This window comes from Chiloscyllium plagiosum, chromosome 4 (assembly GCF_004010195.1).
Source record: "Chiloscyllium plagiosum isolate BGI_BamShark_2017 chromosome 4, ASM401019v2, whole genome shotgun sequence".
Taxonomy (NCBI): domain Eukaryota; kingdom Metazoa; phylum Chordata; class Chondrichthyes; order Orectolobiformes; family Hemiscylliidae; genus Chiloscyllium; species Chiloscyllium plagiosum.
Window position 1 is genome coordinate 126,989,636 of NC_057713.1, and position 16,234 is coordinate 127,005,869.

The 16,234-nt window shown below is 40.4% G+C and overlaps 1 protein-coding gene across 6 annotated transcripts in view; it reads left to right on the plus strand.

The window, feature by feature from the left end:
• stau2 (staufen double-stranded RNA binding protein 2) overlaps positions 1-16,234 on the plus strand; it is a 362,332-nt gene that overhangs the window by 161,615 nt on the left and 184,483 nt on the right. For all 6 annotated transcript variants that reach the window (XR_006311520.1, XR_006311521.1, XM_043689168.1 and 3 more), the window contains 2 exons: positions 7,194-7,406; positions 12,034-12,171. Coding sequence is in view for 4 of the 6 variants with exons in the window: in XM_043689168.1 (XP_043545103.1) it covers positions 7,194-7,406; positions 12,034-12,171 (351 nt within the window). In the remaining 2 variants the exon portion in view is untranslated. The remainder of the gene's footprint in view (positions 1-7,193; positions 7,407-12,033; positions 12,172-16,234) is intronic.

Below are 16,234 nucleotides of genomic sequence, written 5' to 3' on the forward strand. Positions count from 1 at the left end.
TTCCAAAATGGTCAACCTCACACTTGGCAGGGTTGAACTCCATCTGCCACTCCTCAGCCCAGCTCTGCATCTTATCTAAGTCCCTCTGCAGCCGACAACAGCCCTCCTCACTGTCCACAACTCCACCTATCTTCGTATCATCTGCAAATTTACTGACCCACCCTTCGACTCCCTCATCTAAGTCATTAATAAAAATTACAAACAGCAGAGGACCCAGAACTGATCCCTGCGGAACTCCACTTGTAACTGGGCTCCAGGCTGAATATTTACCATCTACCACCACTCTCTGACTTCGACCGGTTAGCCAGTTTTCTATCCAATTGGCCAAATTTCCCTCTATCCCATGCCTCCTGACTTTCCGCATAAGCCTACCATGGGGAACCTTATCAAATGCCTTACTAAAATCCATGTATACTACATCCACTGCTCTACCCTCATCCACATGCTTGGTCACCTCCTCAAAGAATTCAATCAGACTTGTAAGGCAAGACCTACCCTTCACAAATCCGTGTTTCCTCTAATTTGTTTGGTTTAGTGATGACAAAGGTGTCATACACGTAGCAGACCCAAAGTTTGGGTTGATGGTTGGCAGAGCTGTTTGTTCGAGTCTCTGCATTACTGTCTCTGCTAAAAATCTTGATATCGGAGATCCTATGGGTGTTCCATTGGTTTGTCTGTAGGTTTTGTTGTTGACGGTGAAGTCGGTCAGGCATAGGTCCACTAGCTTGACGATATTGTCCTTGCTGATGAAGTTGGTGCTGTTTGGTGTATGTGTTTTTGCTTCTTCTAATAGTGTAGTCAGTGTTTCCTTGGCCAGGTTGGTGTTGATTAATGCGAATAGGGCTGTTACATCAAAGGTGACCATGATTTTCATCCTCTTCTGTCTTAGTGTCTTTCATTGTCTTCAGGAATTCTTGGGTGGAGTGATTGGAGTGCTGTGAGTCTTCTACTAAGCGTTTTAGTTTTTGGTGTAGCTCATTTGTCAATCTGTATGTTGGTGTTCCAGATAGCAAGACTATGGGTCTGAGGGGGGGCTCCTGGTTTGTGAATTTTGTGTAATCCATAGAAGCGTGGTGTGTTGGATCAGTCTGGTTTCATTTTTTGGAAGTCAGTCTTATATATTTCTCCAAATTTATGAAGTCTTTTGAGTAGAGCTGTGATTCGGTTCTCTAGTTGTGGGGTCGGGTCTGTCACCACTTGTTGGTAAGTGTCGGTATCTGCAAATAGTGCGTTTGCTTTTTCAATGTAGTCTCTTTGATTTAAAATGGCTGTCAAGCATCCTTTGTCTGCAGGTGGGATAGCAAATTTTTTTTATTTTTTTTAGTCTTTCTCGTGCTTTCCTTGCTTTTGTGTTGAGTGTGTTTCCTTCCTTTTTTCTGCTTAGTGTTGGTGCGACTACCTGTCTGATAGTTTGCTGGGTTTTTTCTTTGAGTTGGTTGTCTTTCAGTGTTGTTTCTAATGCTGCTAAGAAATCTTTCTTGTCCACATCCTGGAAGTTGTAATTTAATACTTTTACTAGATTATTAGATTAGATTACATTACAGCGTGGAAACAGGCCCTTCAGCCCAACAAGTCCACACCGACCCGCTGAAGCGCAACCCACCCATGCCCCTACATTTACCCCTTACCTAACACTACGGGCAATTTAGCATGGCCAATTCACCTGACCTGCACATCTTTGGACTGTGGGAGGAAACCGGAGCACCCGGAGGAAACCCATGCAGACACGCGGAGAACGTGCAAACTCCACACAGTCAGTCGCCTGAGGTGGGAATTGAACCTGGATCTCTGGCGCTGTGAGGCAGCAGTGCTAACCACTGTGCCACCGTGCCGTACTAAGACGGCTTTTTCAGTGTCTGTTAAGGGTCGGTACGATAAGTTTTTTTATCCAAGCTACTGCGTTATCAGTGTTGTCAGAAACCCAAACATATAAATAGAAAGCAGGAATCATAAGCAGCGCTTTGTCCGGAGGCTCACTGAAGATGTTACCTAGTATGTTGATGAAACATCTGAAAGTGAACCTTCCAACTCAGCGAGCAAACCTACATTCAGAACTTCAACTTGAGCTACAAATTTTCTCAAAATTGTTGATGTTTTATTATCAGTATATTTTTTCTCCAGGTTAGTAAATGATAAAATTCCTTTTGTTTCATTCAAGAAAACCTTGGCAATTAACTCCTTTGTTTTCTAATGAATTGTGTTTTAAGTGAGGTGATAATTGAAGCACAAATAGATCGCTAAAATATTTGTTGCAAGCAACCAAGAGAGGTGTAAAAATACACATTCCCCCTCATCACCAGGTTGTGAGACCTATATTTACCTTATGTTTATTCTGGATTTGGAATGTAAGTTTTATATATATTGTAACTTGTTGCTCTAGTTTTGTATAGTAACGTTTATTGTTGTTTGTTCAAGTCCCTGAAATCTTGTGACGTGGCAAAATGGATTATTAATTATTATACAGAAACTTAAACTACACCACTGCTTGAATCTAATTATGCATATGTTCATTCACTCATAGGATGGAAAAAACAGACAAGATTGACATATGAGAGCAAAACGCAACGGTTTCTGAAAGTCTGAAATAAAAACAAAGTGCTGCAGGAATTCAGCATCAGTGGAGAAGGAAACAGAGATTGATTTTTGAGTCCGATATGATGCGTATTCAGAACAAGATAGACAATTTTGCAGAAATATCATATATTGAAGATATGGGCATAAAGGAAAAATGCTTTGAATCAATTATTTATGATAGATAGGTTCTTGATTAGTAAAGGGATCAAGGATTATGGGGAGAAGGCAGGAGAGTAGGGTTGAGAAACCTATCAGCTGTGATTAAATGGCAGAGCAGACTTAATGGGCTGAATGGCCTAATTCTGCTCCTGTATCTTAAGGAAATTAAGTGACTTTCTGACAGTTTTTTTTTGGTTGACAATAATGATATTATGTGACTGCCGACTGTGACAATCTTCAGTTCGGTATCTGGTCAGTTGAAGTCTTCAGTCATTTGCTGGATTTAAAACATTTTCTTTTTTCTAAGTCTTTTAGTGATTTTCTTCCGATCACTTGTAACCAATGTCCTTGGCATTGGATAGTGTTGTTTACAATAAGTTTGAGATATATGCATATTATATTAAATATTAATAATTCAGATAACACATCTTAACAGTATTTCTAACTCTGTAATTAATATTTGTTAAAAGAAAGAAGAAAAATGTACTTGAATTAATACAGCACCTTTCATGGTCAGCCCTACCCAGGCATCTCAAAGCGCTCTGCAGCTAATCAAATGCTTTTGGAGTATGCTTACTGTTGTTGAAAGCATTGGGAATATTTTGAAAATGTTGGAAATGTTGGAGGAGGGATTCTCCCTGTAGGACTATGATCTGCACAAAGGTTCTTCTTGAGGCCTTAAATATGTTGCACTCCGACTGAGATATTATTTGAACAGATCTACAGCATACTGGGTGAGAAAGCCAACAGATTAGTGGAACAACACCCTTTTCACAATGATATCAAAGTTCTTCTAATAGACCACTAACTCTTAACAAATTATTTTGACCTTTGCAAAAACACACGTCTTCTGTACTGACATCTCTAATTTTTTACGGCCTCTATCTTCCCTCTGTTCTTAATGTCTCAATGCATATTTGTTGTAACCTTTACTCACAGACTCAACAATCTCCCCCAATTTCCTCTCAGCTTTCTAGATTTTTCACTGTTCAGTCTTAATTCTACAGGCCCTTGAATCTTTAAGTTGCTTATATTTTTGCAAGCCTTTCCCATCATTTCAATGATGGTTTCCCAGTGTTCTACTTATGCTTATTCCCAGACTTATACAATGGGCAATTTATTGTCCATATAACAATGCAGATTCAATGTTGTGCTTTATGATCTGAGACTTAGATATTGCTACTTGCAACCTATTGTATTTGATTGAGCAGATGTGCCACAACGTAATTTCTAAAATTTCATTTGAACTGGTTATTTAGCTGGTTGGGAGAACCATTTGTTTTAAACAGTCAGTGAACTTGCGTGGCTTCTTTAGTTTTAATGTTGCTTTTTCAAACATGCCTCTGTTTCTGATTTAAAGCGTTTCACAGCATTTGGCTTATCACAGTCATTTGATCACATCAGTATACATTTTTGACATAAACTTTGGAAGGATACCTATAATGCAATCTTTATCAAATTACTGCTGGAACACAAATTCACAAGTTTGCTATCTTTTCTGGAAGTAAATCTGTGGAGGTATGAATGAAATTAGAATAGCAGTCAGTACTCGGATTATTGTGTTACTTCACTATAATTACTTTTTAGAACATCGATGATCATAAATATAAAATGAAACATGAGAACACATCTGACACTAATTAAATGAAGGTGTCATTCTGAAACCAATTTCTGTAAATATGAGGTCAGCATCAAATTGTCCAAACTTTGAAATGAAAAAACACAAACAAGTTTGTTAAATAACGAATCACAAATCACAAATGTAGACAAGATTTGTCTACATTAACATTGAATTGTATGTAGTGGATATATGGCAATGAATTTTGCTTCACATGTCCAATATAAAGATGTAACTTGACTACTGTAATGAACCTTTACTGAATGATGGAAGACCCAACTAAAATATGAATTGGGACAAACAATTAACCTAGGTGATCATTTTTATTTTAAAATCCTTATCTGAAAATCATAATTTGAACACTACAGGTAAACAAACTGTCACACAGGTGAATTCAGCAATATATTTAGTAAGTAAAGGGAGAGTGAATGGGTAGTAGAATATTAAAGTAAGGATGTTTTGCTACAGGGTATCGGTGATACTACATCCAGAATACTGCGTACAATATGTTTCCTTATTTAAGGAATACAATAAATGCATTAGAAACAGTTCAGGGATGCTTGATTGTACTGATTCCTAGGATGGAGGGGTTATCTTATAAGGAAATGTTGAACATTCTGTCAGTTTAGAAGAATTAAGAAGCATCTCATTGAGACATTTACAATTATGAGAGGCCTTGACAGGGAGGATGCTGAGAAGATGTTTACCCACGTGGGAATAATTAAAACTAGGAGACATCATTTACAAACAGAGTGTTCCATTTAAGGTAGGATGAGAAGAGATTATCTGAGTATTATAAAGTTATTTAAACTCTTTGCCACAGCGGAGGAAGAAGTATTGATATTTTTAAGGTGGAGGCAGCTAGATTCTTGACTCACAAGGGAGTCAAAATTATTAACAATAGGAGACAATATGAAGTTGATGCCACAATCAGATCAACCATGATGTTACTGAAAGTAAGAACAGATATATGCTGGTATTAGGCATACCAACTGTGTAGTCCTGCTCCTAATTTGGATATTTGCATTTTTGGATGAAATATTTTTAAAATATATTTGTGATAATAGATATAGAAAAGGGGAAACTGAAACAAGATAGAAATATAGTATATAAAATAAGAGTTAAATTATTGTTTCCAGCGATTATAATCTTCTTTTGGACCAAATTTTTGCAAGAAAGTTATCAGCCAGAAACTTCAGTCCTAACTGCTCAATCAGTATCATGAACTACCACATCCTAATTTTGATTGTCAGAAATTCTAATTTCGGGGTTTGGTGTGGACACCATGTACCTTCCACAAGTAGAACTTGTAGAACTCGTAGGCTTTTCTGGCTTTCACAAATTTTGTGAGACTGTATTTCTCAGGATGGTCAGTGTATGGGAGACAGAGGAATTTCGGATAAAATCTCTCTGCAGCCACTTTGTCAGGTCAGGAAGGGCTGACATTTACTTTCGATAAATTTGTGACATCAGTACTTGGAGTGAAGGATCACGACAAGCACATTACCCCTCCCCGTCATTGTTCAGACCTCTGTTAAAACAAGTGAGGAGGGCACACAGTGGAATGTATTCCTCCATCTCATTGTTGTTATGAAGATGTGGGTGTACTGTACCTTTAAGAGAGTTAAAAGCTAGCAGAACTACCTAACAGCGCTAAGTGTTTTGAATATAACATGTGGTCCAACTACTGGGGTAGCTAGGTTAGCTGGCTGCCTGGAGACAAAAACAGATTTGAATTAGGCCAATAAGTTTAAATTATACCCCCCCAAAAAAACAAACTCGAATCAAGTTTGAATTTAGTATATTGACAATCTTAAAAGCTAATGACACAATCCAATGCTTTGGGGGTATAAGACCAGGGAAAACTGAACAGTGGAGAAGAGAACTGCCACACCACGAGCATGTAGAGACTGCCAGAAAAATAGCTCTCTTAAAGGTATCTTTATTGATCAGTAACCTGTGAAACAGAAATCCCTAAGAAGAAGAAAAAAAGACAGAGGAAGATATGAAGAGAAGATTTGACATTTGGCTGGTTTTGAAAACTTGAATTTTTGGTAAATTTTAATTGCGGGGTTTTATCGGACCAGTATTGTAGAAGGGAAGGTAAAAGCTGGGTTGGAAGAAGTTGTAATTAGTTGTTAGTTAATTATTCTCTGTTATACTTAAAGAAATAAAGTTGTTAATTTTTGTTGTTAAATAGTTCTTGGCCTCTCGAATTTTCACAAATTACTGCACGGGATAAATCTTTACTGTGTTGCTGGTTTAAATTAGGCAGAGAGTTTACCCTGTTTCATAACACTGCGTTGAATCAAGGTAATTACAATTGTCCCTTTTTTTGAGACTTTTCTATGCTTGGTTGATGCTCTGTAACTATAAAACTGAAAAAAATAACTTTTTATGAAGAGATTCCGTTTCAGAGGGAGACTTAAGATCCCTAAACATACAACAACCTGTTCTATAAACTGCTCATGTTTTGAAGACTGTGACAATTTGCATCACAGCAACTGAGACGATCCACACCATTCTAAAGGAAATCAATTCACTCAATCTCCCAAAGTTAATTAACCTTTACAAATTTCAGGTTCTGGATTCACATCTTCACCACAAAACTAACCCATTCTTTCTTGGAACATACTCTATCTGTATTTCAAGTTTTATTGAAATATGTGCATTCAGTTTTGAGATTCATTTTTTACATACTGACTAACAAGCATTTTCTCCATCCATTTTCAGAGGCAGAAGTAATATTAGCAAGAGTCTATAGTACCATTGGAGGGAAAAAGGGGAAGAAAATTGCTGAGAGATATACAACATTTTCATTTACATTTTCCCTTTGTGACAGGTAACTAGAGAAAGTGGTCCTCCACACATGAAGAGCTTTGTCACCCGTGTTGCAGTTGGCGAGTTTACAGCAGAAGGAGAAGGAAATAGTAAAAAACTTTCCAAAAAACGAGCAGCCGTAACTGTCCTTCAAGAGCTAAAGAAACTTCCTCCCCTGCCAGTGATTGAAAAACCGAAAACTCATTATAAAAAGCGACCCAAATCTATACTGAAGGTTAGTGATAGTGCTAAAGCAATTTATGCTTTTCCAGAAAAAGAGTGCGTGTTAAAAAAATAAGAGTAAACTTCCCTCTGTTTCTTTCATTGTTTTGCTGTGTGTTTCTGATATTGGAGGACATTTGATGGTCAAGTGTGGACTTCCAGTCAGCTTTTTCTGCTCTGAATAAGAATAGGAAATATTTTTTCTTATGTGTCCACACTTACAAGGGAGACTACCTTAAAGATAAAAATCACTCACTAGCTTTCGGAGCGCCACTCCTTGAGTTGTGTGATTTTTAACTTTGTACATCCCTGTCCAACACTGGCATCTCCAAATCATATCTTAAAGACTTATAGTTTATCAGTTTCATGCCTCTCAACTCCTTCGTCTTTACAACAACGATCCAGCTAGTTGTGCTTCTCAAATTGCAATAAACATAACTATTCAATTAAAAATGGCCTATATAATTGTCTATATAAGAGTTACAATATGTAAACAAGCCATTTGATTCAAACTATGTGTTGATGTTTATCCTTCACATGACCTCTAGTTCTAAACCCATGCATCCTTCAACCACTTTAAGTCAATTTAGTCTAAAACGTTGACATGGTTTCTGCTTCCATTGCTAACACTGATAATGTATTCCACTGCCCCAAAATCTTAAGGGCAGAATCTTCCGTAATGAACTCTATGGGTCAATCTTGCTAGAGGTCATCAGTTCCACTCAGGCTTAGTCCAGGTTTCCTTACATAGCAGTACATATTTTGTCTCACTCCTTTTGTAGGTGAGTTGATACAGGAGTTGAACAGTAAATCTTATGGGGCATGCAGGAAGATCTTGACCCCACCAGAAAGTCTGGGGTTGAAGACCTGGACATGATTTTTGAAGACCACCCAGATATCCTTTCAGTCATTGTAAGCCTGAAGCATCACTGAGCTTTGTCGTTTGTCCCATCACTCTGGACTTGTCCCAACTAGCTAAAAACTGGCCTGCAGGATCAGCGACAGCTTACTAGGGATTCTGGTTTTGCTTAAACACAAAAGCAGGGGAGTCTTCTTCCCCCTTCATGGCAGCAGGATGGCCTCCCTTTAGGCCTGGACCATTGTTGCAGCATAGTTCAGCACCAGTGACCTGCACAAAAAGACCCACATCTACTGCAGGAAGAGGATGAAAAATCTTCTGTGCTTTGTAAGGCTAAGTGGTGCCAGTCTTCTAATGCAAACTGACACTCACTGGGTTAGACTCAGTGTAAGTGTGCCAGTGCACAGGTGATGATGATCACCTGCAAACCTTAGAAGCACCTGGAATATATGTTCAGAAGGGCTGACACCCCTCATGTTGTCAGTCTTCCACCAATGCATTTCATAATTGCTGAGTGGGGAAGTCTCAGGACCTAGCATGGCTATACATGCTAATACACCCATTGTGATCACAAACAACCTTTTTTATTTCTCTATCTGAAGGGCAAGATTGCCCATAACAAGAGGAAGTGATCCCATGAAGAGAACAGATTCAATCCCTTAGAGTAAAATCCTCAAAAACTAGGCTGAGAAGAAGAGTTACATTTTTGGCAGTTATTTAGAAACTTAAGTCTATTTATTCAATGGAAGATTTATTCACCAAATTAAAATAAATCAATTGATTGAAAAAAAATTGAGAATGAGACCGACTTGGAATTTGAAGTTTCAGAGCCCGCACAGTGAAGTTAGTTAAATTTTTACGGTATTGATTCGTTGAACAGAATATCAAGTTACATTTAGTAACGACAACATTTTATCAGGTTTATAAAGAAGAAGCATCAGAAACAAAGAAAAGGAGCATGAATCTGATCATGTGGTGTATTCTGTGTGAAACTACTTCAGACACAAAAAATGTACGAACAACATCACAACAGCCATCTCTATAAGTCAAAAATTTGAATCATATTGATTAAAACCATTTTGAGAAGGTCACAGATTGTTGGTTAGTCTATCAACTATCTTGGAAAATGAGTCACTTCATTCAACTCTTTGAAGACACTATATTGTTAAAGGAAAACTGATCTTTATGTTGAAACAGCATTTAAAACAGCAGAAAGTTTAACAGCTTTCAGGCTAAGTACTACAGCAACAATATTTAGAGCAACAAGAGTTGAATAACAAATTTAATCAACAAATAATACAACAAAACAACAAAATGGAGTGCAGTATAGGGAGAACAATGTTCTAGCAATCAACTTACAAATCAAGAAAATAATCAAGTGCCTACAATGCTCAGCCAATGTAACAAAATTCACTGATAATAATCTCTCCATCACAGAAACTCAAAGTATCAGATTCATTTGATAGATTAGTAAATTGGCAAATGTGGAGTCAAACAATACGGAGCAGAAAAAGCACAGCATATCAGGCAGCGTCTGAGGAGCAGGAGAATCGATATTTCAGGCATAAGCCCTTCATCAGGAATGTTGGGGGCTGGGGGGAAGGTAGCTGGGAAGCCGAGAGATAGATGGAGATGGGAGGGGGGTAATGGTGATAGGTTAGAGGGGAGGGTGGAGCAGATAGGTGTGAAGGAAGATGGACAAGGTAGGACAGTTCAAGAGGGTGCTGTCGAGTTGGAGGGTTGAATCTGGAATGAGGTGGGAGGATGAAGAAACTGGTGAAATTGACATTGGTGCCGTGTGGTTGGAGGATCCCAAGGTGGAAGATGAGGTGTTCTTCCTCTAGGTGCCGGGTGGCTTGGATTTGGCAGTGGGGGAGGCCCAGGACTTACATGTCCTTGGCAGAATGGGAGGGGGAGTTGAACCGGTCGGCCACATGGTAGTGGTGTTGTTTGTTGTGTCCCAGAGATGTTCCCTGAAACGTTCTACAAGTTGGTGTCCCGTCTACCAAATGTAAAGGAGACCACATTGAGAACAATGAACACAGTAGATAAGGTATTTGGATGTGCAGGAAAATCTCTGCCAGATGTGAAAAGATCCTTTGGGGCCTTGGATGGAGGTGAAAGGGGAGGTATGGGTGCCTGTTTTACACCTCTTACTGGGAAGGTGCCTGGTGTGAGGGTGGGTTGGTGAGGAGTTGCAGAGGGAATGGTCTCTGCAGAATGCTGATAGGGGTGGGGAGGGGAAATATCTCTGGTGGTGGAGTCTGATTGTAGGTGGAAATGGTGGAGGATAATGCGTTTTATCTGGAGATGGGGTGGAATGTGAGGACCGGGGTGTTTCTATCCTTATTGCCATTGGAGGGGTGGAGTTCAAGGGTGGAAGTGTGGGAAGTAGCAGAGATGTGTTGGAGGGCATTGTTGACCATGCGGGAGAGGAAATTGCAGTCCTTGAAGAAGGAAGCCATCTGGGATGTCCTGGAGTGGAATTGCTCCTCCTGGGAACAGATGCAGTGGAGGTGGAGGAATTGGGAGTGAGGGATAGTGGTTTTACAGGAGGAGAGATGGGAGGAGATGTAATCCAAGTAGCTATGGCAGTCGTGGTTTTGAAGGAGATGGCTACGTTGAGTCGGTTACCAGAAATGTAGATGGGGAGGTCCAGGAAGGAGAGGGAGATGTCCGAGATTGTCCAGGTGAACTTGAGGTCAGGATGGAAGGTGTTTGTGAAGTTGATGAACTATTCGACCTCCTTGTGGAAGCACGAGGTGGTGCCAATACAGTCATCAATGTAGCAGAGGAAAAGGTGGGGAATGGTGCCAGTGTAACTACAGAAGATGGACTGTTCCGTGTATCCAATGAAGAGGAAGACATAGCTAGAAATGTGAAAAGCAAAAATTCCTAAAATTTCAAAACAGCTTTTGCATTGGACACAAAAATATAGAGGAGATTGGCACGCTGCTTCATTATATGAGAATAACATAAGATCATGTCTGGTGAAATCCACATTGGAGGAAGAATGCCAAATGGTCCGCCTTGGGATCATCTAAACCATATGACATCAATGTCCTCATTTCCCCTTCTCCCACCTCATCCCAGTTCCAACCTTCCAACTCGGCACCACCCTCATGACCTGTCCTACCTGTCCATTTTCCTTCCCACCTATTTACTCCACTCTCCTTACCGACCAATCACCATTACCCCCAGTTCTATCTACTTTTTGCACTCTCAGCTACCTTCCTCCCACCTCCACCCCCCTCTCATTTATCTCTCCACCCCCTCGGCTCACAAGTGATGGGCTCTTGCCCGAAATGCAATTCTCCTGCTCTTTGGATGCTGCCTGACCTGCTGTACCTTTCCAGCAACCCACTCTGGACTCTGATCTCCAGCATCTGTAGTCCTCACTTTCTCCTCATATCATATATTGTCAACAGATCTTAGGACTTAGAAGACTGAATGGAATATTAGGTACACAAGAGATCAGAGATGGTGGAAAATAAAATTATTGAAGAAATGTAGGCAGAAATAGGAAAGAGGAATTCAATGATGGAGGAAGGAAGGATAGGGAGAAGTACCCTCTAATTGTGGATTCAATATTATGTCCAATTCTGAAACCCTGTCATGAGTGTGATAAGGAATCAATGAAGGCTCATTTAATTTATGGTGTAGTTGTGTGTTAGTTTCAGTGACAGAGTTAGGAGATTTGTGTGTAAGTCATTGCTTCAGTCCTTCTTTCCACAAATCACAAGTAGTATACCTTCCATTCATTGAAGTGTTTGTGTTACAGACGGGTCCAGAATATGGACAAGGTATGAATCCCATCAGTCGATTGGCCCAGATACAACAAGCAAAGAAGGAGAAAGAACCAGAATATCTTCTGTTATCTGAAAAAGGTCTGCCACGTCGCAGGGAGTTTGTAATGCAGGTACGTATTAACATAATTTATCATTAGAATTGTGACTTATCAAAGCAATTGTTAAAAAAAAACTGCAGAGCCACTGTTTTTAATTCCGTTTGGCAAAAATACAGTCTATTTTGAGTCCTTTCAGCTTTCACATATAAAATACATAAAATAAAATAAGCAAATAATATACAAAACAATTATAAGAAAATAGGAAATTATTTGAACATGATGGAGCTTCTGTAGGCGGCAAATTCTACAAAATAATCCAAACACAGCACTCATTTGTTTTGTCACAGGATAATATCTAAAATTGTTTCTTTGAACCTTGTTCATTATTATTGGAGAATGCCATTTCTGACATCACTGGATGTTCACTCTGGACTTACAACTGGATAGTTACTAGAATTATGCATAATTTTCACTTCTCTGATGCATGTATGTCCAGATAATCAACCTCTCAAAGGTATTGCTGAGATTGAATTAAACAGAAATTGAATCTGCAACAAACACATACAACAATCTGTAATTTTCTACTCAAGGTAACTCATATTCAGTTTAAACCACTGAGTGTTACTGGACCAAAGATCAGAAGCATGTTTATAAGGATTCAGTCAGGATGAATGAGAAGGTATGCGCATAACAGTGCAGAACATTAATTGCCACATTAATATTACTTTGATCCTTAGTCACAATAGATTAGCTCACTGTACTTTAACTTTGAGATCTGTGTGAGATTCATGCAATGAAGTCCTGTCCCTTATCTGTTAGCCTTGATAGTCTTAATCCTACTGCCTCAGATTATTATCCTGCTACATAAGATAATGTAAATTAATGATTTTACTTTGAAAAGATTCAAAGATTACTGGTGTCAGAAGTGCAAGAATTCACTGGCGTGTGCTGCATTAACAAGGTTGATGCATTAGATTAGTTCAGAATACTGTACAGTTGCTCATATGCCTTCGATAACACCTAAGCATGTTTGATCAGTAGCTATTCAACATGGGAAGTGTATTTTTATTATTTCTGATTTCTTTTTCATACAGAGGGTGGTACGTGTAAGGAATGAGCTGCCAGAGGATGTGGTGGAGGCTGGTACAATTGCAACATTTAAGAGGCATTTGGATGGGTATATGAATAGGAAGGGTTTGGAGGGATATGGGCCGGGTGCTGGCAGGTGGGACTAGATTAGGTTGGGATATCTGGTCAGCATGGACGGGTTGGACCAAAGGGTCTGTTTCCATGCTGTACATCTCTATGACTCTATGACACCATGACTAATATCTCCCACCTGAGCAACATCAGAAAGAAATTCTCAAAAAATAAAATAATGGCACGTATCATAAAATGGGAGTAATGTTGATGCGTCGTAAAATAATCACTTTTCTGATAAAAGCAAAACATTTTTATTTGTTGATTTTGTAAGGTACAGAAATGTAACAGAGTTATGATTAACTAGTTGCTGAAAGTTGAGTTGCCATAAACCTGGAGTATCTATTTACTAGCGATTATATCAAGGATCATGCTTTTTGTGGCTGACCCCCAGGTGGAAGTGAGATATCAGTATTGGCTGTGGGCTTGATGAAGGGCTTTTGCCCGAAACGTCGATTTCGAAGCTCCTTGGATGCTGCCTGAACTGCTGTGCTGTTCCAGCACCACTAATCCAGAATGTAGGCTTGCAGATGGCTTATGAGCTCTATCTGGCCTCATTGGCTATCCCACAAAAAAAGTCAGTTGTCAGTAGTAGAGGAAATGGTCCATTGTCAGCTTGAGTAGTTCTCCTCTCATTGGTCTCTCTCAATTGTTGATTTTCTTGACTGGAAGCTCTTGATTCAATTTTCTGATGTTGAATTGCCATTCTTGACAGAATTGAACAATTGCTTCCTCCATGACTTAGACTAATAATGCACGAGCATACTGTTATGAAGTGAAGGTTTACAGCCTTCTGATAATTACAATCAAAACATCAGAGAAGGTAACTTCGCTCCTAATCTAATAAAATGAGTGTGACAAGTGGTATAACCTACCTCTCACTTCCCCCGCCAATCTGTTATAAAGGAGTGGTTAAATGAAAGGAATCCCTGATACTCACTTTATCAGTAGTAAGTAAGTAGTAGGGTTTATTTAACCCTAACAGCGAACAAATTAACAGAATTACTAACAAACCGGACAATTCCTCCCTAAGTACTACTGAGTCCCTAACTGAACTAAATTCTATTGGTATGCTGTTTCAATAACACAGGTCCCACTTATATAAATCCAAGAAATAAGAAAACAATAAATTAAAACTTAGTCTCTCAAAATTGCAGCAAAAATACGTCTTCCAGAATGCTCTGTTTCCTGTCTGCTGTCAGGAATGTTTTCTCTGTAATTCTTTTGTTCTGAATGCCTCACTCCATCAAATTCTGGTATCAGGAATATTCGCTATACGTAGGAGAAAGTGAGGACTGCAGATGCTGGAGATCAGAGTCGAAGAGTGTGCTGCTGGAAGAGCACAACTGGTCAGGCAGCATCTGAGGAGCAGGGGAATTGACGGTTTGAGCATAAACCCTTCATCAGGAATGAGGCTTGTGGCCCAAGGGGGCTGAGAGATAAATGGGAGGGGGTGGGGCTGGGGGGAAGGTAGCTGAGAATGTGATAGGTAGATGAAGGTGAGGGTGAAGGTGGAGCAGATAAGTGGGAAGGAAAATGGACAGGTAACACAGTTCAAGAGGGCAGTGCCGAGTTGGAAAGTTAGATCTGGGATAAGGAGGGGATAGGGAAATGAGGAAACTGGTGAAATCCACATTGATCCCATGTGGTTGGAGGGTCCCAAGGTGGAAGATGAGGTGTTTTTCCTCCAGGTGTCAGGTGATTAGGGTTTGGCGGTGGAGGAGGCCCAGCTCTTGAATGTCCTTGGCAGAGTGGGAGGGGGAGTTAAAGTGTTCAGCCATGGGTCACTGGGGTTGTTTAGTGCCTGTGTCCCACAGATGTTTTCTGAAATGGCCCACAAGTTAGCGGCCTGTCTCCCCAATGTAGAGGAGACCACATTGAGAGCAATGGACACTGTAGATGGCGTGTGTGGAAGTACAAGTGAATCTCTGTCGAATGTGGAAAGGTCCTTTGAAGTCTTGGTGGGGGTGGGGGTGGGGAGGAGGTGTGAGCACAGTTTTTGCACTTCTTGCGGTGGCAGGGGAAGGTGCTGGGAGGGGAGAGTGAGTTGGTTGGGCGCGTAGACCTAACAAGGGAGTCGCAGAGTGAATGGTTTCACCGGAATGCAGATAGGTTTGGGTGGGGAATATATCCCTGGTGGTGGGGTCTGTTTTTAGGTGGTGGAAATGGCGGAGGATGATGCATTGTATCCGGAGGTTGGTGGGGTGGAAGGTGAGGATAAGGGGATTCTGTCCTTGTTGCATTGGAGGGGTGGGGTTCAAGCGGAAGGATGTAGTGAAACTTGAAAGGGTTCAGAAAAGATTTACAAGAATGTTGCCAGGGTTGGAGGATTTGAGGTATGATGGGTATATGAATAGGAAGGGTTTAGAGGGATATGGGCCGGGTGCTGGCAGGTGGGACTAGATTGGTTGAGATATCTGGTTGGCATGGACGGGTTGGACTGCAGGGTCTGTTTCCATGCTGTACATCTCTATGACTATAAGTTGAGGAGATGCACTGGAGGACATCGTCGACCATGTGGGAGGGGAAATTGCGGTCTTTGAAGAAGGAGGCCATCTGTGATGTTCTATGGTGGAATTGGTCCTCCTGGGAGCAGAAGAGGCAGAAGCGGAGGAATTGGGAATGAGGGATAGCATTTTTACAGGAGGCGGGGTGGGACAACGTGTAGTTCAGGTAGCTGTGGGAGTTAGTGGGTTTGTAGTGGATGTCCGTGTTAAGTTGGTGACCGGAGATGGAGATGCACTGGTCCAGAAAGGGGAAGGATGTGTCCGAGATGGTCCAGTGAACTTGAGGTCGGGGTGAAAGGTGTTCGTGAAGTTGATGAGCTGTTCAACCTCCTCATAGGAGCACAATATAGTAATCAATTTAGTGGTGGAAAGGATGGGGAACAGTGCCAGTGTAGCTGCGCAAGATGGACTGTTTCACGTACCCGACG